The following is a 26,482-nucleotide window of genomic DNA, read 5'->3' on the forward strand; positions in this document are numbered from 1 at the left end:
ATAGAATACCTAAAAAATTCCAGGTAGATTTTTTTAAATATATTGTCGGGTAAATACATGCAATATGCAAGAAGGAAGGCAAAAGCTTGAACGAAGATCAATAATTTTAAAATTAAATTGTTGACATAGATCACCAATCAGATGGATACATATAATGAACTTGATGTGTATCATCCACAAATGGACAATAACTTGATGATTGTAAGTGGATATTCGCCACAAGCCAGCAGTGGATATGCACAGGAAGAATTCAACAGTGGATATGCACAGGAAGAATTCAACAGTGGATATGCACAGGAAGAATCCAACAGTGGATATGCACAGGAAGAATCCAACAGTGGATATGCACAGGAAGAATCCAACAGTGGATATGCACAGGAAGAATCCAACAGTGGATATGCACAGGAAGAATCCAACAGTGGGTATTCACAACAAGTCTCTGATGTTGGGTATTCACAAAAAGTTTCTGATGTTGGGTATTCACAACAAGTTTCTGATGTTGGGTATTCACAACAAGTCTCTGATGTTGGGTATTCACAACAAGTCTCTGATAATGGGTATTCACAACAAGTCTCCAACTATGGATATTCGCAACAGGGACCCAACAGCGTATATCTGCAAGGGGGATACACTAATGTGTGTCACACTAGTCCAGAAGATGTCAGTCCAGATGTGTATCATCCACAAATGGACAATAATTTGATGATTGTAAGTCATCAAGTTATTGATCCCAACGTGAGTCCATACATTAACGCATGTTTAAAAAAACGAAAACGTCATACGTTTACTAGAGGACAGCTGGACATACTGGAGAAGACTTTTCACACAAATAAAAAACCAACCAAGGAAATGTTAGATGATTTGGCACATCGATTGGGCTTGACCCCGTACCAAATAAAAATTTGGTTTAAAAATCGTGTAGCAAAGTTGAGGAAATCTGGGAATATTGATAATGTACATCAGGATTATATGACTGGATCACTACAACAAGCGTCCAGCAGTAGATATTCGCCACAAGCGTCCAGCAGTGGATATTCGCCACAAGCGTCCAGCAGTAGATATTCGCCACAAGCGTCCAGCAGTGGATATTTACAGCAAGTCTCCGATGTTGGGTATTTACAACAAGTCTCCGACAGTGGGTGTAGACAACAAGTCTCCAACAATGGATATTCGCAACAGAGACCCAACAGCGTATATCCGCAAGGGGGATACACTAATGTGTGTCACTCTAGTCCAGAAGATGTCAGTCCAGATGAATTTTTTCGTCGACTTTCACCTCATGATATGGAATACATAAGTAGAATTGTGGTAGAGGACTGTGTGAAGTATGTAGATATGTATGTACAAAGTTACGGGACAATATGAGTAAAATATAAATAATTCTATTTAATCTCAATAAATACTTCTACGACGTACAATTATGTATTTAGTTATCGTTAGCGTACTAAAGTAGTAGTAGTTTTGTAATAAATATAGACATATAGAATGTATAATGTACTACAAAACTGTACTAGAGTGCTCAAAATATTGCGATTTTGAATAGATTCAACAAATAAATATATCCAGCAGTAACAAATGGTAGATTTATAATGTGGTTTTCATGTATATTAAAATATTCAAAGAGATGGAAGACAATTTTGTTTCTGAAAATTGTATTTCACTTTAAATCATATTTTAATGAATCTTCTGCGAATAACTTATAATATTGATTTCGAAAATGACACGTGGTATTCAGTGAGAAGAAAGAACTCAATATTTGACAAACAGAACAAATGCAGAAACATTTACAATAAATTATCAATAATATATAAATAACTGTGTAATTAATTAAAGTAAAAGATTCATCATATTAATATTGATTCGAAAGATTTAACTTAAGAAGTAAAAAACTCAATATTTGACAAATAGAACAAATATATTTGTAATGAATTTATATAATAAATTTAATCTTACCCAAAAGCGTATTTTTAATATGCAGTGTGGTATATCTCAAATATTAGAAAAAATATGCACATTCACAATTCTGTGAAAAAATTAAAAATGATAATGTTTACTTTTTAAATTAAGTGGATAATGGTTTAAACAACTGTCAAAAATACACAAATTACCTTATTTTACAAATATTATTGGAACATTATACTAAGAGTATTATAATTTTACTAATACTGTTAATACATAACATAACGTTACTTTATCATTCCCAATTGTTCGGGGTTAACACGATTCATTTATTCCACAGAATTACGAATCTGCATAATACAAATTTTATGCCCAGCTTTTAAATATGGCCCCCCATGTATAAATATCACTGAAAATTTGTTGTCTAATGTTGTGAATCAACATTTTGGAAACATGAGTGTACATAATCTTCACTAACCCTTTAAAAATATTATATTTATACTGGTATAAATATAATATTTATACTCGTATAAATATAATATAAATATAATATTTATACTCGTATAAATATAATATTTTTCATAAAGACGCTACTGCAACGTAGTCATCCGGGTTTTGAATTTAAATTTCCATGACCAATTGTGATATTCAAAGAACAATTATGTTAAAAATTATCAAGAATGTTATTAATATAATATTGTTTTAATTGTACTTGTTTCTCCCTATACATGTTGGTTACGCAAATTGTGGTACTCTCGGGATTCTTCCTCTGAATTTTTTTGAGTAAAATCACATTTATGTTTCTTATATATATCTCTTCTTAGATTTGAATCTTTTGAATCAATATTAATATGATGAATCTCTTATTTTAATTAATTGATTGTTGTTTATGAATTGTTAATTTATGTACTTTTATATATTTGTGTTGCTGTTCATAATTGATAAAAAGAATCCCATTCCCAAAGAAATACCGGCTTCAGTATTCGATGGAGTATCTACATGTAGATGAACAATAACTAAATTCATTTAATTTGATTAGTTATTAATAATAACAAAGAAATTGTTATTTGTCAAATATAAGATAATTTTTGGGCATGAATATTGAAGAAATCATACTAGAATTTTTTTTCCAGTAAATTTAATTACTCCACTGAATTAATCATTCCCTAAAATGGGTATATACAATATTTCGTAAAAAATTATGCACATTCGAAATTAATCCAGAACAATTCTGAAATATAAATTACGAAAAAGATAAAAAAATTGAATAGAACGGTGGAAGTAAATAGACAGTTGTTTTGACAGTTTAATCCATAAACTACTTAATTAAAAAAATAATTTCCTAAAAAGAATATTGTTTTCCACAGAATTATGAATGTGTATAATTTTTTGTGAAATTTGGTATGTACCACACAATTTGTTCTCATGTATAAATTTCATGAAACCTTGGTTGAGAGATGTAAATATTTTAAATTGTCTAAAATTGTAAGCCAATATCCCCACCTTGTCATTACAGTGAAGAATCACTATTCAGTGCATCATGGTGAGATACATGGTGGTTTAAGTGAATACCTGACAAATTCTAGGTAATTTTTTTAAAATAAATTGTCGATTAAATACATAAGATGTAGTATGCAATAAGCAAATTTTGAAACCAAACAAAAGTTTCAAATCTTTGATTCAGCAATGTATAACACCACTAATCAGATGGATGCAAATAATAGACTTGATGCGTGTCACACACGAATGAACAATAGATCAATCATGAAGTTATTGATTCTAATGTGAATCCGAATGTATGTATAAAAAAAAGAAAACGGCATATATATTCAAGAAGGGAGGTTGATATTTTGGAAAAGGTTTTTCATGTACACAAAAAACCATCCGTGGACATTGTGGATAATTTGGCCAAACATTTTTGTTTAACCTCCGACCAAATAAAAGTTTGGTTCAAAAATCGTATGGCAAAGTTGAAGAAATCAGGAAACCTTGATGGGCCTTCGCATCAGAATTATATGTTTGGATCACTGCAGCAGACACACAATAGTTTACACCAGCAACATGTACACAATGGTGTACACCAGCAGTACATGTACAATAGTGTACATCAGAAACAGTTGTACAATAGTGTACAAGAGCAACACACTCACAATAGTGTAATTCCTCAACAGGAATTCGCTGGTGTAATTCTTCAACAGGGATACGCTGATGTACACCTTCAACAGGGATACGCTGATGTACATCACCAACAGGGATACGCTGGTATGTACCCGCAATAAGGATATACGAGTGTATCTCAACTAGAGACACAGTAGTGTGTGTACCAGTGTCATTCCACCAGAAATAAAAGAAGTTCATAATAGAGAAAAAAAATGAGTAGAGATATGCAATAGGAAGCAAGATAAGCCAGATGAACATATGTTTATATTTTATTTAATTTCAATAAATACTTCTAGAATATGAGTGTGCTTTATTTATCGTTCAGTTTGTTATCAAGATTAGACATTGCTTACATATTGTAAAATGTGTACAGCGTGCAAAAGTATCAAGTATAATTGTACAACAGATAATTGACACATTTTTAATCCATTTACAATGACTTTAATTATTGCAATTAAAATGTACTTATGTTTATTGTTTTTTCCACTTATTGTTCCATCTATTGTTTAAAATAATATTATTTTTTACAAAATAACATTAATACAAAATATTACAATTTAACTGTTTAACATACAAGAAAAACAGTCGGTTTCTAACAAAGATTCTCGTTTTATGTGTATTTTCGTACATGTAATTTTTGATTAATTAATTTATGATATTGAGTCATAATTTTTGTAAAAATTTTTGCTTTGTTGATTTTTATTAATTCGAGTTTCTATATGATGATAAATTAAATAAATAAATTCCTTTAATTTGATTAATTATTAATATTAATTACTGCAGGAAACATTATATCTATCATAATAATCATTCTAATTGTAATCATAAAATGATATTGATTTATAAAATGCTGTACAACTTTTGTTTAATGTTGCCTTGTATACCTAACCATATTTTATGAGTAAAGATAATAAACAAAAAATAGTGTTTCAAAAATATAAACATATAAGCAATAAATTTGCAGTGGTAAAGTCTTCTCTATTTTAGAACGTTTATAGTTATACACGAAATCTACATTCTACATTTATTATTATTGGATATTTAAATTTTCGGTATAATTGCTCAAAATAAACGCTCCAAATAGGACAGCTTTTTGTTTGATATTCTTTATTCTTTCAAAATGTCTGAACCAATGTTTTCAATTTCAATTATTTCACTTAAATTAAGAAATAAGTTAATATTAATTACATGATAATTAATTAATTTAATTATAATTAATAAATTTTAGGCCATTTTATTGTTAACAGTATGTAATACAATTGCTCTTTCATTTAATCGGATGTTTTGATTTTTTGCGATTTATTATTTGGTTAATTTATTTAATAGAATACCTAAAAAAATCCAGGTAGATTTTCTTAAATATATTGTCGGGTGGACATGTAATATGCAAGAAGCAACGCGAAAGCTTGAACGAAGATCAAAATTAACAACATTTCAAAATTAAATTGTTGACATAGATCACCAATCAGATGGATACATATAATCTACTTGATGTGTATCATCCACAAATGGACAATAACTTGATGATTGTAAGTCATCAAGTTATTGATCCTAACGTGAGTCCATACATTAATGCATGTTTAAAAAAACGAAAACGCCATACGTTTACTAGAGGACAGCTGGACATACTGGAGAAGAGTTTTCACACAAATAAAAAACCAAGCAAGGAAATGACGGATGATTTGGCAAAACGATTTGGTTTGAGCCCATACCAAATTAAAATATGGTTCAAAAATCGTATGGCGAAGTTGAAGAAATCGGGGAATTCATATAATCCACGACAGAATTATATGACTGGATCACTGGTTCCGAACAGTGCATATTCGCAACAGGTTCCGAACAGTGCTTATTCGCAACAGGTTCCGAACAGTGCATATTCGCAACAGGTTCCGAACAGTGCATATTCGCAACAGGTTCCGAACAGTGCATATTCGCAACAGGTTCCGAACAGTGCATATTTGCAACAGGTTCCGAACAGTGCATATTCGCAACAGGTTCCGAACAGTGCATATTCGCAACAGGTTCCGAACAGTGCATATTCGCAACAGGTTCCGAACAGTGCATATTCGCAACAGGTTCCGAACAGTGCATATTCGCAACAGGTTCCGAACAGTGCATATTCGCAACAGGTTCCGAACAGTGCATATTCGCAACAGGTTCCGAACAGTGCATATTCGCAACAGGTTCCGAACAGTGCATATTCGCAACAGGTTCCGAACAGTGCATATTCGCAACAGGTTCCGAACAGTGCATATTCGCAACAGGTTCCGAACAGTGCATATTCGCAACAGGTTCCGAACAGTGCATATTCGCAACAGGTTCCGAACAGTGCATATTCACTACAAGAATCCAACAGTGGATATTCACAGGACGTATTCAACAGTGGATATTCACAACAAGTCTCCGACGGTGGGTATTCACAACAAGTTTCCAACAATGGATATTCACAACAGGGATCCAACAGCGTATATCCGCAAGGGGGATACACTAATGTGTGTCACACTAGTCCAGAAGATGTTAGTACAGATGAATTTTTTCGTCGACGTTCATCTCATGATATGGAATACATTGTAGTAGAATTGTGTTAGAGGACTGTATGAAGTATGCAGTTATGTATGCACAAAGTTTAACGGGACAATATGAGTAAAATATAAATAATTCTATTTAATCTCAATAAATATTTCTACAATGCACAATTATGTGTTTAGTTAGCGTACAAAAGTAGTATTTTATTTTGTTGTGTCTATTTTTCGTTGAACAAAATTATATCAACTTTTACTATTTTATTAATCGATTCAGTCGACAATTTAAAAGAGGCCTATATGAATTTACCAATATTTTAACAGCTGGATGTCTTAGAAAATATTTTCTACACAAATAAAAAACCAAGCAAGGAAATGTTGGATGATTTGGCACAACAATTTGGCTTGAGCCCGTACCAAATAAAAATTTGGTTTAAAAATCGTGTAGCAAAGTTGAGGAAATCAGGGAATATTGATAATGTACATCAGGATTATATGATTGGATCACTACAACAAGCGTCCAGCAGTGGAAATTATCCACAAACGTCCAGCAGTGGATATTATTCACAAGCGTCCAGCAGTGGATATTATCCACAAGCGTCCAGCAGTGGATATTCGCAACAACCGTCCAGCAGTGGATATTCACAACAAGCATCTAGATATTCACAGGAAGAATCCAACAGTGGATATTCACAGGAAGAATCCAACAGTGGATATTCACAGGAAGAATCCAACAGTGGATATTCACAGGAAGAATCCAACAGTGGATATTCACAGGAAGAATCCAACATAGATGAGCAATCAGATGGATACATATAATCTACTTGATGTGTATCATCCACAAATGGACAATAACTTGATGATTGTAAGTCATCAAGTTATTGATCCTAACGTGAGTCCATACATTAATGCATGTTTAAAAAAACGAAAACGCCATACGTTTACTAGAGGACAGCTGGACATACTGGAGAAGAGTTTTCACACAAATAAAAAACCAAGCAAGGAAATGACGGATGATTTGGCAAAACGATTTGGTTTGAGCCCATACCAAATTAAAATATGGTTCAAAAACCGTATGGCGAAGTTGAAGAAATCGGGGAATTCATATAATCCACGACAGAATTATATGTGTCCATTGATCTTTGTCGATTCAGTCGACAATTTATCAGAGGCCTATATGATATTTAATAATAAAAATTCTTTAAGAAAACAATTTAGATTAACTATTTTATAGAATAGAGTACAAAAAAACATATGTTAGTAAATTAGTATCATCATTAGTTTATATAAGAAAAATAATTGTCGGCTTCTTTGTCAAATTGGATATTAAGATTACTTGGAAATTGGGACATTTCTTTAAAAAAATTCATCATATTGCGTATTATTTAATACTAGCTGTACTCGCGACTTCATCCGATAGCGTGTTGAATACAATCGTCACCTAGACGGTGATCTCGAGATTCCAAAGACTCTTGAGCCCTTAACAATGAATGACGCGTTCTATCTAATTGTAATCGTTCATTCCTCTCAGAACTACTCTTATTCGACCTAGACATGGACATCCGTAATCTACAATTTGTAAGACGACTTTCCCTATCTTATTCAGATTCATTTTCACATCGCAATCTTTAACAAAAGCCAAAATGTGTTCAATTTCGGGAATTTCTAAAGCTCTCTCACATTTTTTAATTTATTTACAACAGTGGCCATAATTATAGTAATACAAGATGTACTGGCCATAATTATAGTAATACAAGATGTACTACTTGAATTGGGTATAAATAATATAATAAATAATCTAATATTAATTATTTGATAATTTAATTAATTCAATAATAATTGATAATTAATAAATTAAAACTATTTAGACCATTTTTTAAATTATTGTTAACAGTAGGTATTACAATTGCTCATTCATTTAATTAGATGTGTTGATTTTTTGCAAATTAAGTGATTTATTGTTTGGTTAATTCAATTAATATATACCTAAAAAATCCAGGTAGATTTTCTTAAATATATTGTCGGGTAAACACATCTAATATGCAAGAAGCAAAGCAAAAGCTTGTAGTCCAAATCTTAAACGAGGATCAAGAACTAACAATATTTTCAAAATTAAATTGTGAACACACACCACCAATAAGATGGATACATATAACCTAATAGATGTGTATCATCCACAAACGGGCAATAACTTGATGATTGTAAATCATCAAGTTGTTGATCGTAACGTGAGTCCATACATTAATATGTGTTTAAAAAAACGGAAGCGCCATACATTTACTAGAGGACAGCTGGATGTCTTAGAAAATATTTTCTACACAAATAAAAAACCAAGCAAGGAAATGTTGGATGATTTGGCACAACAATTTGGCTTGAGCCCGTACCAAATAAAAATTTGGTTTAAAAATCGCGTAGCAAAGTTGAGGAAATCAGGGAATATTGATAATGTACATCAGGATTATATGATTGGATCACTACAACAAGCGTCCAGCAGTGGAAATTATCCACAAACGTCCAGCAGTGGATATTATTCACAATCGTCCAGCAGTGGATATAATCCACAAGCGTCCAGCAGTGGATATAATCCACAAGCGTCCAGCAGTGGATATAATCCACAAGCGTCCAGCAGTGGATATTCGCAACAACCGTCCAGCACTGGATATTCGCAACAAGCATCTAGATATTCACAGGAAGAATCCAACAGTGGATATTCACAGGAAGAATCCAACAGTGGATATTCACAGGAAGAATCCAACAGTGGATATTCACAAGAAGAATCCAACAGTGGATATTCACAGGAAGAATCCAACAGTGGATATTCACAGGAAGAATCCAACAGTGGATATTCACTACAAGAATCCAACAGTGGATATTCACAAGTCTCCGATAGTGGGTACTCACAACAATACTCTGACAGTGGGTATTCACAACAAGTTTCCAACAATGGATATTCACAACAGGGACCCAACAGCGTATATCCGCAAGGGGGATACACTAATGTGTGTCACACTAGTCCAGAAGATGTCAGTCCGGATGATTTTTTTCGTCGACTTTCACATCATGATATGGAATACATAAGTAGAATTGTGTTAGAGGACTGTATGTATGCACAAAGTTTAACGGGACAATATGAGTAAAATATAAATAATTCTATTTAATCTCAATTTGTACATCTACAATGTACAATTATGTGTATCTATATAATAAATATAGACAAATGTATACTAAAATGTTATATGTGTATTTTACTATTATTTTTGTGTTCATTGATCTTTATTCTTACTATTTTATACAAAACAACATACAGTGCAAAAATGCTCTCCGTGTCTGGATATTGTAAGAGATGGATGCACGACAAAGAGAGTAAAATTTTGCCCAGTAATAGGAATCCCCACTCAGAGAAAATGCGCAGTGCTAATGCGCGTTAGCGCACAATATAAATTAATCATTCATTTCATTCATTCGAATCCATTTCGAGTTCTTCGGATGCTTCATTTAATTTCAATCTGTAAAAAGAAATATTTTTTGAGAGTATATCAAAAATTCTTATATTCTAAATATAAACTTCTTTTTTCAAAATAAAAAAAACAATTAAATAAGGAGTTCAAAAACCTCAATACACTACCGACTCGTCTGCGGAGACGAACCGCATGCTAAACGCAGCAAAACCAAATGATCCCCTCCAGTCAGTCCGGTCCGCCCACATAATTGCATGTATATCTTTCTTTTTTGTTTACAAAGGGTTATTGATGTTCCGTCTCAATACGCGAGTAGACACGTTCATCATTTTTGACACGGAATGTTAGTAAATTAGTATCATCATTAGTTTATATAAGAAAAATAATTGTCGGCTTCCTTGTCAAATTGAATATTAAGATTAGTTAGAAACTGGGACATTATTTAAAAAATTAATTTTAGTAAATTATTTTTGCTATTTTTTATTACATTATATTGTGTATTATTTAATACTAGCTGTACTCGTGACTTCGTCCGATAGCGTGTTGAATACGATCATTTCCAGACGGTGATCTCGAGATTCCAAAGATTCTTGAGCCCTTAACAATGAATGACGCGTTCTATCTAATTGTAATCGTTCATTCCTCTCAGAGCTACTCTCATTAGACCTAGACATGGACATTCGTAATCTACATTTTATAAGACGACTTACAATCTTGTTCATATTCATTTTCACGTCGCAATCTTTGACTTTTGGCCGTTCTCATGTTTTTAGAGAGATTTGACTTTCTTTTAGGCATAACTAAATATTAGAAAAAACAACTATCTACGTTACTAACTAAATAAAATAACCTATAAATAATTTATCTATTTCAATGTAAATCTGAATATTGAACACAAATGTACTTATTTTATAATTATTATTTAAAGGTAAAAAAGGAAAACAGTAAAAATGTAACAAAATATTTTGAATTAAGATAAGATAAGAAGAACGCATCAGTGGAATTATAAAAGATACCTATCAATCAAATCAAACTATCAATCAATCGTTGGTGGGAGAAGTGGTGGGAGGCGCCCGACGTGACGGCCCAGTGGTGGCATGCGCGTGAGCTGCGCGTGGTACTGGACAGTACTTTCATTGCAACAATACTTTATTTTTCTAAAATAAAAGTAGCCTAAGTTACTCCTTATTACATCAGCTACCTGCCAATAAAAGTCCCGTCAAAATCGGTCAAGCCATTTTAAAGATTAGCGGGAACAAACAGATAGACAGACAGAGAGACAAAAATTGTAAAAAATGTTATTTTGGTATATGTACCGTATTTATATTCATATGCATATAGTAAAAAACGGTTATTTCAATATTATAAACAGACACTTCAATTTTATTTATATGTATAGATTTACTCCGTACAATTGAGAACGATAATGTATGTGTTGAACGGTAAACAAAATTTAGAATTAACAGTATTAAATATAGTAATGGAGATGATTCTGAGAGTATTGTTAATTTATGTGCATGTTTATGTGTAATAACTCCTTCTAATGTTCTCAAAGAAAGGCCTCAGATAGACATCGGTATTCAATAGAATGACTATATATGTTGATGAACTATAACTAATATCTAATTTGATTGGTTAATAATAACTAATAATTAAATAAAAAAAAATTGATCATTTGTTATATGTCATATATTTATAGCCACTTGGGGAACGGCGAATCTCTATGTATTGTTGCCTTATAACATATTACATAACATAATAATCACTGCAAGGCATATATATTGTGATCATGAAATGATCTTGATTTATAAAATGTTCTATTTCATGTTGCCTTGTATTTAACCATATTTTTTATTATTATTATTATTGCCCCATACAATTGAGAAAGATGTATATGTGTTGAATTGAACGGTGGTTTAGTGAAAGTAAACAAAATTTGGGTATTAACAGTATTAAGTTAAATATAGTATTTTTTAAATTTATTTACAACAGTGGCCATAATTATAGTAATATAAGAGTACTACTTGAATTGGGTAACTGTACTTATAATATTTCTTCTGCTATTGTTCTTTTATTCGATTGACAAAATTATAGCAATATTTTTTTAATAATATTTCAATGATCACTCAAATTAAATAAATAATTTAATATTAATTATTTGATAATTTAATTAATTAAATAATTATTGATAATTAATAAATTAAAACTATTTAGACCATTTTTTAAATTATTGTTAACAATAGGTATTACAATTGCTCATTCATTTAAATGGATGTGTTGATTTTTTGCAAAAGAGATTTATTGTTTGGTTAATTCGATTTATTAATACCTAAAAAATCCAGGTAAATTTTCTTAAATATATTGTCGGGTAAACACGTCCAACATGCAAGAAGCACAGCAAAAACTTCCAGTCCAAATCCTAAACGAGGATCAAAAACTAACAACATTTTCAAAATTAAATAGTGAACACACACCACCAATAAGATGGATACATATAACCTAATTGATGTGTATCATCCACAAACGGGCAATAACTTGATGATTGTAAATCATCAAGTTGTTGATTCTAACGTGAGTCCATACATTAATATGTGTTTAAAAAAACGGAAGCGCCATACATTTACTAGAGGACAGCTGGATGTCTTAGAAAATATTTTCTACACAAATAAAAAACCAAGCAAGGAAATGTTGGATGATTTAGCACAACAATTTGGCTTGAGCCCGTACCAAATAAAAATTTGGTTTAAAAACCGTGTAGCAAAGTTGAGGAAATCAGGGAATATTCATAATGCACATCATGATTATATGACTGGATCACTACAACAAGCATCCAGCAGTGGATATTCGCCACAAGCATCTACCAGTGGATATTCGCCACAAGCATCTACCAGTGGATATTCGCCACAAGCATCTACCAGTGGATATTCGCCACAAGCATCTACCAGTGGATATTCGCAACAAGTATCCAACAGTGGATATTCGCAACAAGTATCCAACAGTGGATATTCGCAACAAGTATCCAACAGTGGATATTCGCCACAAGTATCCAGCAGTGGATATTCGCCACAAGTATCCAGCAGTGGATATTCGCCACAAGTATCCAGCAGTGGATATTCGCCACAAGTATCCAACAGTGGATATTCGCAACAAGTATCTACCAGTGGATATTTGCAACAAGTATCTACCAGTGGATATTCGCAACAAGTATCTACCAGTCGATATTCGCAACAAGTATCTACCAGTGGATATTCGCAACAAGTATCTACCAGTGGATATTCGCAACATATCTCCAGTAGTCCATGTTCGCCAGAGGTTCCTACTGGCGCATGTTCACCAGAGATCCCCAGTAATGTATATTCGGAAGGGGAGTACACAAATGGGGGGCATCCAGAAGAATTTTTCCGTCGACTTTCACCTCATTATATGGAATACATAAGTAGAATTGTGCTAGAGGGCTGTGTGAATGGAACAGTTTAACGGGCATATGTATAAGTATATATGCAATAGGAAGACAAGGGCAAGTACAAGCATATATTCGATCTATTATATTCTTATTAATTTCAATAAATACCTTGACAATGTACATGTGTATGTGCAGTATAAATATGCAATGGTAACAACAAGCATATATTCAGTTTATTATGTTCTATTTAATCTCAATAAATACTTCTTAAATGTACAAAGATGTGTGTTTAGTTTTCGTGCAGTCATTAAGTCTATAGGCTTAGCAAGTGTATTATAATATACAATTATACATTTTTTACAGTATTGGCTATAAATATTGTAAAATCAGTCCAGAAGATGTCAGTTTAGATGAAATTTTTCATCTCTATATATGGAATATTTAAGTAGAATTGTGCTAGAGGACTTTGTGAATGGATACAGTTATGTATGCACATATTTAATAATAAATATAAACAAATGTATACTACAATGTTTATTATTTTACTGTTGTATCCATTTTTTATCCTTCGTTGGGCAAAATTATATCCCCTTTGCCATTTTTATTACATTATATTGTAGTCCTAGTTTTATTTAATACTAGTTATTCTCATGGGAGAAGTGGTGGAAGGGGTTGTTTTTCATTCAATTTAAAATTTAGTCTTACTACAAAACAACATAGTCAATTAGTATCATAGTTATACAAGAAAAATTTTTAAAATTGTCGCCATCTAGCCAAGATCCCCATACTAAGATTAGTGGGAAAACGGGACATTTCTTTAAAAAATACACCATTAAAATATTGGTAAATTACTTTTGCCATTTTCTATTACATACTATTGCAGACTTATAGTATTATTTTATATTTGCCCCATACAATTGAGAAAGATGTGTATGTGTTGAATTGAACGGTGGTTTAGTGAAAGTAAACAAAATTTGGATATTAACAGTATTAGGTTAAATATAGTATTTTTTAAATTTATTTACAACAGTGGCCATAATTATAGTAATATAAGAGTACTACTTGAATTACTACAATGTTTATTATTTTACTGTTGTATCCATTTTTTATCCTTCGTTGGGCAAAATTATATTCCCTTTGCCATTTTTATTACAGTATATTGTAGTCCTAGTTTTATTTAATACTAGTTGTATTATTAGATATTAACAGTATTAGGTTAAACATAGTATTATTAGTGTAATGTTCCAATATTATTTGAAAAACAAGTTTTGTGTTATTTTTGACAGTGTAATCAATAAACTATATGTTGATGAACAGAAACTACTCTAATTTGATTAGTCATTTGACTTTTTTTATAACTGGATATAGGATAAAAAATTAAAGAAAGTACAGATTAAATCTATAAATGGTAAAATTCAGTGACTTTTATGTAAACCTACATTCTACATCTATTACTTGTTAGTGCTGGATGTATAATTTTTTTCTCAATTTTTGATTAATTAATTTATGATATTGATGAGATTTTATTAATTATTTATTTTGTTCTCGAAAAACAATAATCGGCTTCAATACTATAAGACATTGTGACCATAAAATGATTTTGATTTATAAAATGCTCTGTTATATTTTAACACTAAAGATAAATTAAAAAGATAAATCGTATTTAAAGTAATAAAATTGAAGTGTTGAAGTTAGGTCTTCTGTCTTTTAGACAGCTACATTCTACATTTATTATTGCTGGATATTTAAATTCTCGGTATAATTGCTCAAAAAGGAAATTTTGGATAATTTGGCAAAACGTTTTGATTTGACCCCCAATCAAATAAAAGTATAGTTCAAAAACCATTCATAATAGGATTGTATGATTGGATCATTGCAACAGGTCATAGTAGTATATGCCCGCAACAAGTATACAATAGTGTATCTCAACAACAGAGAAGCAGTATTGTATCTAAACAACAAGGATGCAATGTTGTATCTTAACAACGAGGATGCTGTAGTGTATCTCAACAATAAAGATGCAGTGTGTATTTCAACAATAAGGATGCAGTAGTGTATCTCATCCAATGAGGTGGAATTGTTAAGTAGAATTGTACAAGAGAACTGTGTGAATAGAACAGTTTTATATGAATAAAGTTTAATAGGAAGACCATGGCAAGTGCATGTATACATATATCCAATTAATCTCAATAAATACTTCTACAATATACAAATGTGTGTATTTATCGTTCAATTTGTCATCAAGATTAAACATTGATTATATAATGTAAACAATAAGTGTACACCGTACAAAAGTAGCAAATACAATTAGAATACAACAGATAATTGACCTTTGTTTTTCTATTTTGTTAGTCAGTCATGATTCCACAATAACGAAATTTTGCGCTAATCCGTAACAACACACTCTTTATTCCCTTGTAATAAATCATCTGGCGAATAAAAACGTATCCAGCACTTAATTGAAATTGAAAGCTTCATCGGAAAACAATGGCTGTAAAACGTGTATTGTCTGAATGTTTCGGGAGCAAACGGCGATCGGGACGTTGGCATTTCCAAGTGGCCGTCGGGTTTTGTTTGCTCGACGATAAATTCGAATTATAGATCCCCGGGACCGTCATTTTATCGCCCCGGCTTCGATGGCAACTGACAAACGTTTAACGACGATGTTTAATGATACGGACGAAAATCTGACATCGATACAAATGATGTTAAATTTTTTTCTCTCATTTTCCCGTCGCATAAGAGACCACAGATTTATTTGTATTACTAGCCTGACATAAATCGTAGGTAGAAAAACAATGTGCAAAATTGCGTGCATCAATTTGTTTCTGATGAGTTGTCAGAAACAAAACTACGACAGGAAAACACTTTCACTTTTACTGGAAGAATTAACATTAATTTGTCAATAATAGTACTATACCAAAATGGGATGAAACCCTCGTTGAAATCTCCATTCCCGTTTCGACACATCCTCAACACTCATCACTGACGCATCACACAGTGACGAAAAGACACAAGACACCTGAACGCGAACGCATCGTTTACTGGTTTGCCAGCGGCGCATATTTACATATTAATGTCCCTCATTAAAGCGATTACGAACGGAGTCGATCTTAGTCGGTCAATTTTCAAAACAGCCGGTAATGACATCTGATTAGGTAACCCCTCCATCTAATACGGATGCAGATTTCCAGATAACAAATTATGACGGGTGGTCCGGCCAAATTGCTTCCTGCTCACCAAATCGGGCGCCATCCGAGTTGCCTAAATTTAGACGCGCGAAGTGGCGCCACCTGTTCCACGAAAGGAACATTTTCCCAACACGGACAACGTTTTAATTTAACAAATGGTGTAATTGCGGTCCCTGCGAGTCGATAAATAAACAACATGACATCCTGCTGCGGGTCTTGATTAATATCGCCGGCCCGCTGCGCCGTAAGAAGGGCAGGAAGGCAAATGACCACTGGGAAACGTATTGCGGTTTAATTTTAAAACTGTAATCTTCGTTGGCCGTTTGCAGTGAATCGCACTGATACAATTAACATAATTTGTTTGTCGGCGAGGCAGTTTATTAAAACACGTGCGATAATATGTTGAAAATTATTTATAAACTACCGTAATTTATGGTGAAACTGTTCAACATTAATAAATTATGGGTGATTGATGTGTTGCGTAGTTTGATATTATAATTAATGCAAGCCGATTCGGCAAATTGTTTAATGATTATCGTTTAGTCAGCCTTGAAGATGTAACAGGTTAGATTAGAGTTCATAAATGTGTATTCAAGTTTAAGAATGGAGCTTTTTTGAGTTCACGCCAACACGGACGTGTTATACGAAAGTTATGGTGAAAAAACAATTGCAACAAAGTATTCGGTGGATGTTTGTCCTGCAGTCTTGTCTGTCATAAAACATAATCGTGGTCTAATTAAAGGTTGCACACAGAAGGATCCTTCATTATAACAGTGCAAAAACCAAACTAGTGTTAATTATGGCCGGTTGTCTACGATATAAACTTAGCTAATTAATATCAAAGGACGAATTAATTCTGTTGGAACAATTAATAAGCAGTGAATTTTGTGAGGGGACAAATTTGATTTACGTTAGAAGCGATACACTAAAATCAACTCACATATTGTTTGTTTTTAGATAAACATTATTTTTTATTGATAACCGGAGTTTAAACGGGACCGGTGAAATTGAAAATTAATTTTTCATCGATGCCCGTAGAATTGAAAAGGATGTTGATGTTTTTTTAAACAGACACCTTTAATCGAGGGTTTCGCTTTTAGAACGGCAAAAGACTTGAACCAACCTTAAGTGTGATAAATTTCGTGCACCATTTCGAACTGCTTCGAGCCATTAGTCCCGATCACAAAGAAGAAAAAAAAAAAAAAAACAAAACACAATAAAAACACCAAATCACCGAAACAAAAGTCGAACTCGCGGCGGAAAAGCGGTACGAACTCGTTGCTTTCACGACGATCAATTAAATATCGGACTCATAAGTCCGTTATCAGCGCGACAAACGGACATGTGGTGCGCGAAAGGCGACTGTTTTTGTTGGCGTGCACGGAAGATCCGTCCGCAATTCCGAAAACTTCTAGAAAAGAACGGGCTTTAATTAATCGCAACCCTTTTCGCAATTTCATTGTAAACACATTCATAAATCACCCATTCGGAACTGGAACGATCATAAATTATTCATCGGACCGTCCTTGTTCAGTTGCACGCCACATCTTCATTGTAAAAACTCTCCATTACGATCACCTAAGTAATTAGCGCCCTTAAAATAGATTCGTAAGAAGAAGACGGGGTGGGAATTAACGTGAAACGGACGTGGCTATTAATAAAAATCACGCGATCTCATAATCGGAATCGGGGTTAAACGCCGATTTCAGGGGCAGCTTCTGGTTGTGGAGATTCGTGCGGACGTTTCCGAGGACTTAATAGCCGGGATGTTTGATTAGTATTAATGGTTTTTGGTCAAGACGTCCGGGAGCTAAGGGTAATTTAAACAAATCTTCACGATTCGACCTTGATTTATATGCACATCTCAATCTCCAATTCACCCTTGAGGTCGGTCATGTATGTCGATGAAAATTAGAACAAACACTGAAAATGATCAGATTGAAAAATACATGCAAGTCCAAATACTCTTTTCACACTCAGTGGCGTAGAAAATAGGATACATAGATATAATTATTAGGTTTCATTGATTTTTAGTGTACAGTTTGATGATTAAAATTTCAGACATGTACATTATTATAATAACTTTTTAAAATGTCAAATATTTTAGCCATACCACCTTTATTTAATGTGAATTGTTCAAAGAATATTAATTTACTGTTGTTGTTTTATATAGCATTATAATAACTACTCTGTTCCTATTCTATAAAATTATACATATATTTTTCTGAATTAAACTGAACATAAATATAGCAACATTAATTTTGAAAGAGATTTTTAATGATGAAATCTGTGTTATTTAATTTAACATTAACACTGGCTCGACTCTATCTTTTTTCGAATACATATATATCAGACTGTTTCAAAAAAATCGACAATTTTTTTTTTCTTATTTATATCGAAAATCTTGTTGGAAATGGTAAAAAAAATACTGTGAAAGTTACAGCTCTTAATATTAATATTAAGAGGTGCCGCATCGTAAATTTTAATTTCCCGTTTAAATAACACGGGAACGGTGTTCTCTTGGATTTTGAAATTTTTTAACTCGCGTTAGAGATAATCTTTCAAAATGATCAAAACAGATTTTTATAGAAAATTTAACGCTCTACAAAAAATGTCTCTTACAGTTTTTTGATATATTCACTTTTTCAAAAGTTATTTAACATTAAAGTTGGATTGATTTAAAATTTTGATATTTTTCTCATTTTCTGACGCAACCATCAATTTTATGGGAAAATTTTATATGAAATTTGTAGAGAATTCAATTTCCTATAATTTATCTCCGAAAAAGTTTTTGATATTTTTTACAATTCATAAGTTATCTGCGGAAAACTAAAAATTTTATTAAATAAATATTTTAAAATAGATTTTACTAAAAAAAATGATTGTTTATTATAATCAAAGTAGTATATATCGTTACACTAACAGACTTTTACTACAATTTGGCAATTTTTTTCTGTAATGTTAATTTTTCTATAAAAATCTGTTTTGATCATTTTGAAATATTATCTCTAACGAGAGTTAAAAAATTTCAAAATCCACCGTTCCCGTGTTATTTAAACGGGAAATTAAAATTTACGATGCGGCACCTCTCAATATTAATATTGAGAGCTGTAACTTTCACAGTATTTTTTTTACCATTTCCAACAAGATTTCCGATATAAATAAGAAAAAAAAATTGTCGATATTTTTGAAACAGTCTGTATTCATTCAAGCTTCTTGAATTGCTGTGACGAGTTCATTTAAATTTGTAATATTGTGATGTACAATTTGGTTATAAACGAGTTCTCTATGTTTCTTATCAGTTCAAGAGAGCCTAAACAGAAGAACTGAAGCATCTCCATGCGATCTATGGTCCAGTGAATGTGATACTAATCAAGTCTAAATTGGAGATTCACATTTTTAATAGAAATAAGGATTTTTTATAGGTCCTTTAAGTAATTACAGTAAGTCCCATTACAGTAATTTCAATTGACGATAAGATTAGATTGTTTTTTGACAATTAAATTATCTTGTTATCGCAAATATTTCGAACACAATATTTAATGGTGATGATTTAATTCAGATTTTATTTTAAAAAGTTTTTTAAAAGTTTTTTTTCTGTTAATATTTGTCGAATCCAGGATTACATAAACATAGATGTTTTGCTAGAGCAACATCATTAATTCTTCTGTTCTTTAAGAAGTTTTTTAAGAGTTTTCTTTCGTTTAGTTTATATCGAATTCAATGTTAATTAGAGAATATTTATAAGATGAAAACACTTTCATTAATTCCTCTGTTTTTTTTTAAATAATATTTATCAAATTCAGGTTTAGTTCTTTAAAAAGTTCTTTAAACATTTTATTTCGATGAACTTCTATTGAATTCAAGATTAACTTAATATTTAATATTTAAAAAATTTAAACACTATTATTAAATGTTCTGTTTTTCAAATATTCTCTAAAATTTTCTTTATTTTAACATTTGTCTAATTCAGAATTTACTAAATGTTTAATATTTAAAAGATTTAATAATATTCTTAATTTTTTCTTTTTTTAGGTTCTTTAAGAGTTTACTCTCCATAAACATCTGTTAAAAACTTTCTTTCTGCTAACATTTGTCTAATTCGGAATTAATTAAATATTTAATATTTAAAAGATTTGATAATTTTAATTAATTGTTTTAAGAGTTTTCTTTCGAAGAACATCTATCTAAACCTGGATTGTTCCAGTTAACATTTGATGAAGATGATGATGATTTGATTCAGTTTTTGTTTTAAAAAGTTTTTTAAAGGCTTTCTTTTCATTAATATTGCTCGAATCCAGGATTATATAAATGTCTAATAATTTCATTAATTGTTCTATTAGTTTTCGGTAGATTAATTTATGTCGAATTCAATGTTAATTAGAGGATATTTAAAAGATGGGAACACTCATAAATTCTTCTGTATTTTTCACTAATATTTACTAAATTCAGGTTTAGATAAACAATTAAAAATTGTAAGATGTAATTACTTCAATTAATTGTTTTGATGTTCTTTAAACATCACTTTTATTGAATTCAAAATTAATTGAACATTTAATATTTAAAAAATTTGAACACTTTCATTAAATGTTCTGTTTTTTCAAATATTCTCCAAAATTTTCTTTGTATTAATATTTGTCTAATACAAAATTTAATAAAATGTATAATATTTAAAAGATTTGATAATTTTTATTATTTTTTCCGTTTTCTTAAATACCTTAAGAGATTTGTTCCTACGAACATCTGTCTAAAATTTTCTTCTTATTAATATTTTTCTAATACAGACTTAATTAAATGATTAATATTTAAAAGATTTGATAATCTTCTTAATTTTTTTTTTCTTTTCGTGGTTTCTTAAGAGTTAACTGTTAAAAATTTTATTTTCTTTGTTTAATAGAGAATTGATTAAATGTTTAATATTTAAAAGATTTCGTAATTTTCATTATTTTATCTGTTTTTTATGTACCTTAAAAGATTAGGTAATTATGCATTAATAAGCAAAAGATCGTTAGTAAATAATTGATTTAAATTCACAAAATTAAAAGTTGCTATAAGTAAATTGTAGATTTAATATATTAATCAGTATTCTTTTTTAAAACTAACAATGAATTCCAGACACTCATTGACTCATCTTGGCGTTAATTTAATGAGGTACCTCATTTCAACACATCCAATTGTCGTTGAAGGAAAGATTAATTTCAATGTCTCGTGTTTATGAGCCCCACATGTGATAAATCAGTGATAAGTCTAGAGATATTGCTGGCCATAGCAACAAATTTATAGTGCAAGTTGGAAACTCTCCAAAGTAACAGTCGCAATGTGAGGTCGTATATTATTGTGTTCGAAAACTGTATTTTAAAGGGTTTTAAGATAAGATAGTCAATGAAGTCTCCCAAATTCTTAGATGTATCGTTGGGTGGTCAAATTTTCTCTAATGAACTATCATACACAATGGAATCTTAAACCATAATTTCAGTTATTTAATGTACCTTTCTACAAAAATTGAGGATTTTGCCTTTTTTCCTGCGTTCTGACACGTTTCGACCATCATGTTTGGACAGGCAGTATCTGGACTCTTTTGAAAATTACTGATTGGAAATTGTACGAGTGGTCTTATAGAGTCAAAGTTTTTGACATTTGTAGCTTTCCTTTCCAGACCTCTTTGTACGTCTTTTACTTTTTTCTCCAGACCATCTTTTCTAACAATTCCAGACGGTGCTTCCACTACGGTTCATTCGGTTAGCACCATTCACAAACGAAAGTACTGCCACTTGCCCCTGTACATAAATCAGTTCAAGGGGGCCTACACCAGAAGAATTAAAGCATCTCAAACAGGATGTTTAACATAACTAGAACCATCATTTTTATAAATTAAATTTAAATTCGACTCTAAAAACTACTCGATTTGTAGTCCAGTGAATGTGATATTAAAGCCTAAATTGAACATTTTTAGTAGAAACCAGGATAGATAGATTTTTTTTGTAGGTCCTTTAACTAATTACAGTTTATTTATTTAGTTGTAAATTCTTCTTGTTTCTCTTGGTCTTTGTAACACTGAATTATAATTTTTCTTACAATTTTACTTCGACCAACGATTAAGTAATTATGCATTAATAAGCAAAAAGTAGTAAATAATTGATTTAAATTCACAAACAGCAATGAAACACTATAAAGTAAAAAGTCACTGTATGGCCACTACTATAAATTATTATAATTATATCCTTTCCTTTTTTAAAACTAAAAATGAGTTTCAAACACTCATTGACTCATCTTGTAATTAATCTAGTGAGATGGTGATTTTCGTCCAGAGGTACCTCAGTTTCTTGTTTATGAGTCTCACTCGTGGTCTCGAAATTTTGCTGGCCATGGCAACAAATTTACAGAGCAATGTTGGAAACTCTCCAAAGTAACAGTCGCAATATGAGGTCGGGTGTTATTGTGTTCGAAAACTGTGTTTTAGAGGGCCAAAGATAAGATAGTAAATGAGGTCTCCCAATTTGTTAGATATATAATTGGGAGGGCAAATCACTTCTAATGAACTATTATACACAAAGGCATATAATTTGAATTTGATATACTTTTCCATAAAAATTGAAGATTTTGTCTTTTTTTCTTGGATCTGACACATTTCGACTATCACTTCTCTATATTCCAATATCTGAAGGTTATGATGCAAATTGGGGACGATAAGGAAGAAAAGAACGGATTTTATGGTAAACACTTCATATGCAAAAAGCCTTCCTTCTTTTGAAAATCACTAGTTGAAATTATATGAGTGTTTTTGACGTTTGTAGCTCGACGTTTTCTACACCTTTTTGCACGTCTTTTACGTTCTTCTCTTTTTTTGCCAACATTGACAAACGAATGTTCTGTCACTTTGGACGAATAATTCGTCCTTCAGATGATTAAAGTTTTAATTTGAAAAGAAAGAGTCCATTAAAAATAACACAAGTGAACAATACAATTTTGTGTAAAACTGGATCACTGGATCTATATAATCTATTTTCTACGTAACTGAGCATGTTCCTGTTTGAAAGCCGGTAACGATGAAACATATTTATCCGTTGCAGAGGACGAAATTTGTAATTCCGAACAACGCCAGAAAAAATTGATTCTGTGTATCCGAAACTAATTTGTCTTCGTTCAAATTAATCCCGACTTTATCAATAACCGTTTCGGGTTCGATTATTAATTCAAAACGCCGCTGATGACATACAGATGTTTTTGATGCGGTTGACAAATGGTTGTTCTGTTTGGTATGCTGAATTTTAACCAAAAAAAAAAAAAAAAACGTTTCATAAACGTTCTTTGGATTTATTAAAACGCGTTATTTTATTAAATCGTTACGCCCGATTTAAATTGATTGATTCAACATCCTATTTCAGTTTTTTTTTATGTTTAGTATTTTTTTTTGTCTAAAATAGCATCGTTGAACGTTGGGAAAATTCATGGAAAAATATTTTCGGTGTGACGAACCGTGAGACGCGGTCGAATTTTAAGTGTAACACACAGCGAAGTTATTTCTGTACGGAAATGTAATATCGATATGTAATACGTAGGATATGCATCAGTATGCATGATCTAACGTCGATAATTCAACGCCACTAGATCTGATGCTGCTCCTGCTGTTTTCCCTGCAAATCCTGTTTCCTACACGATATTTTATATCGGCCAGCCGCAACTGCGCAACCGTTTGATTTATAATTGAAATGTTTGGGAACTTATTTATGGAATGGAATTAGATTTCTGCCAGTTTTATTGGAATTATTAGAACAATATGAAATTATATAAACATTTCATTCTAATTCGTTTAATTTATAATACTTTAGACGTTTAGTTTGTTTTTATATATAATATTATACGTTACTGTAATATTTTAAAAGTCGTTTTAACTTCTTTAAAAGTTTTTTTTCATTAATATTATTTGAATTCAGCATTACACAATTACTACAATTCAGCACAATGGTTCTATTGTTTAAAAAGTTCTTTATTTTAGTTAACTTTTGTATTTAGAAAATTTAGACAATTTCGTTAATTGTTCTTCTGCTCTTTAAAAAGTTTCCTAAGAGTTTTCTTTCCATTAAAATTTGTCGAATTCAGCATTAGTAAACGTTTAATATTCAGAAAACTTGAACAGTCTCATTAATTGATTTCTTCTTTAAAAATTTCTTTACAAGTTTACTTTACATTAATATTTGTCGAATTTATTATTAATTAAACGTTTAATATTTAAAATATTTGAACACTTTCATTAAATATTTTCTGTTCTTAAAAAGTTCTTTAAAACTTTTGTTTCTATTAATACTGGTTGATTTCAGAATTAATTAAACGTTTAATATTTAAAGCTCTTTTTTAAGTTCTTTAAGATTTATCTGTCCATTAAGATATGTCCAAATCAGTGTTCAGTTAACATTTGATGCATTCAGCATGAGTTAAACATTCAAGTCCAAAAACATATTTTCATTAATTGTTCTGTTATTTAAAAACCTTTTAAGAATTTTCTTTCGATTAATGTTTATCGAATTCAGGACTAAATAAACGTTAAAATTTAAAATATTTGAACACTTTCATTAATTGTTCTTTCTATTATCAATTTTTCTGATTCAGAATTGTTCAATGCTTAAAAATTTGGAAACACTTTCATTAATTTTCATGTTCTTTAAAAAGCTCTTAAGTATTTTCTTTTTTTTAACATTTATCTAAATAAGAATTAATTAAACGTTTAATATTTAAAAGATTTGATAATTTTCATTAATTGTTCTGGTTTTAAAGATTTTAAAAGTTTTCTTCCCATGAACATCTATCTAAACCAATTCAGTTAACATTTAATGATGATGATGATGATGATTTGATTCAGCTTTTGTTTCAAATTTTGTTTCCATTAATATTTGTCGAATCCAGGATTATATAAACATCTAATAATTTCATTAATCGTTCTTTATGAAGTTTTTAAGAGTTTTCTTTCGATTAATATATGTCGAATTCAATGTTAATTTGGGGATATTTAAATGATGTGAACACATTCATTAATTCCTCTGTTTTTTTTTTCAATAATATTTATCAAATTCAGGTTTAGGTCTTTAAAAAGTTGTTTAAACATTTGCTTTTGATTAACTTCTATTGAATTCAAGATTAATTGAATATTTAATATTTAACAAATTTAAACACTTTCATTAAACGTTATTTCAAATATCCTCTAAAATTTTCTTTATATTATTATTTAGGTTTAGATAAACAATTGTAAGATTTGATTACTTCAATTAATTGTTTTGATCTTTAATAAGCTCTTTAAACATTTTCTTTCGATCAAGAGAAGAGTTTTTTCTCCATGAACATCTGTCCAAAATTTTCTTTCTATTAATATTTGTCTAATTCAGAATTAATTAGAAATTTTAAAAATTTAATAATTTTCATTATTTTTTCTGTTTTTTAAGTCCCTTAAAAGTTTTCTTTCCAAGAACATCTGTCCAAAATTTTCCTTCTATTAACATTTGTCTAATTCATAATTCATTAAATGTTTAATATTTAAAATATTTGATAATTTCATTTTTTTTCTGTTTTTTAAGTTCCTTAAAAGTTTTCTTCCCAAGAACATCTAAAATTTTCTATCTATTAATATTTATCTAATTCAGAATTAACTAAGTGTTTAATATCTAAAAGATATGATAATTTTCATTATTTTTTCTGTTTTTAAGTCCCTAAAGAGTTTTCTCCCCATGAACATCTGTCCAAAATTTTCTTTCTATTAACGTTTGTCTAATTCAGAATTAACTAGATACTCGATAATTTTCATTACCTTTTCTGTTTTTTAAGTTCCCTAAAAGTTTTATTCGCAAGAACATATGTCCA

The 26,482-nt window shown here is 30.7% G+C and overlaps 5 protein-coding genes across 8 annotated transcripts in view; 4 read left to right on the top strand and 1 right to left on the bottom strand.

Annotated features, from left to right (window-relative positions):
• LOC109602533 (5-hydroxytryptamine receptor 7-like) overlaps positions 1-26,482 on the bottom strand; it is a 152,976-nt gene that overhangs the window by 19,187 nt on the left and 107,307 nt on the right. The window contains exon 1 of one of the 4 annotated variants that reach the window (XM_049968100.1): positions 17,757-17,905. The exons of 2 other annotated variants lie outside the window; for them this stretch is intronic. The gene's annotated coding sequence lies outside the window, so the exon portion shown is untranslated. Of the gene's footprint in view, positions 1-16,362; positions 16,474-17,756; positions 17,906-26,482 lie in introns of those variants that run through there. One more of the 4 variants, XM_049968101.1, reaches the window with a different exon arrangement.
• LOC109607660 (homeobox protein Hox-A1-like) lies at positions 142-1,365 on the top strand. Its single transcript, XM_020024131.2, has one exon. The coding sequence runs from the start codon at positions 142-144 to the stop codon at positions 1,363-1,365; it is 1,224 nt and encodes a 407-aa protein (XP_019879690.2).
• LOC126265687 (paternally-expressed gene 3 protein-like) lies at positions 3,970-7,400 on the top strand. Its single transcript, XM_049967941.1, has 4 exons — positions 3,970-4,055; positions 4,098-4,161; positions 5,517-6,575; positions 6,906-7,400. Exons 1-4 carry the CDS (start codon positions 3,970-3,972, stop codon positions 7,398-7,400), a joined length of 1,704 nt encoding a protein of 567 aa, XP_049823898.1.
• LOC126265688 (homeotic protein ocelliless-like) lies at positions 8,723-9,718 on the top strand. Its single transcript, XM_049967942.1, has one exon. It carries the CDS (start codon positions 8,723-8,725, stop codon positions 9,716-9,718), a length of 996 nt encoding a protein of 331 aa, XP_049823899.1.
• On the top strand, positions 12,524-13,516 carry LOC126265689 (homeobox protein OTX2-B-like). Its single transcript, XM_049967943.1, has one exon. The coding sequence runs from the start codon at positions 12,524-12,526 to the stop codon at positions 13,514-13,516; it is 993 nt and encodes a 330-aa protein (XP_049823900.1).

This window comes from Aethina tumida, chromosome 5, assembly GCF_024364675.1.
Source record: "Aethina tumida isolate Nest 87 chromosome 5, icAetTumi1.1, whole genome shotgun sequence".
NCBI classification, from domain to species: domain Eukaryota; kingdom Metazoa; phylum Arthropoda; class Insecta; order Coleoptera; family Nitidulidae; genus Aethina; species Aethina tumida.

Excerpts from the sequence above, each read along its gene's own strand:
- LOC109607660 (XM_020024131.2), top strand. The coding sequence starts at position 142 with ATGGATACATATAATGAACTTGATGTGTATCATCCACAAATGGACAAT.
- LOC126265687 (XM_049967941.1), top strand. The coding sequence starts at position 3,970 with ATGGTGTACACCAGCAGTACATGTACAATAGTGTACATCAGAAACAGT. Across the intron at positions 4,056-4,097 it reads AGCAACACACTCACAATAGT|GGATACGCTGATGTACACCT; the intron begins GTAATTCCTCAA and ends ATTCTTCAACAG. Across the intron at positions 6,576-6,905 it reads GTCACACTAGTCCAGAAGAT|CTGGATGTCTTAGAAAATAT; the intron begins GTTAGTACAGAT and ends ATATTTTAACAG.
- LOC126265688 (XM_049967942.1), top strand. The coding sequence starts at position 8,723 with ATGGATACATATAACCTAATAGATGTGTATCATCCACAAACGGGCAAT.
- LOC126265689 (XM_049967943.1), top strand. The coding sequence starts at position 12,524 with ATGGATACATATAACCTAATTGATGTGTATCATCCACAAACGGGCAAT.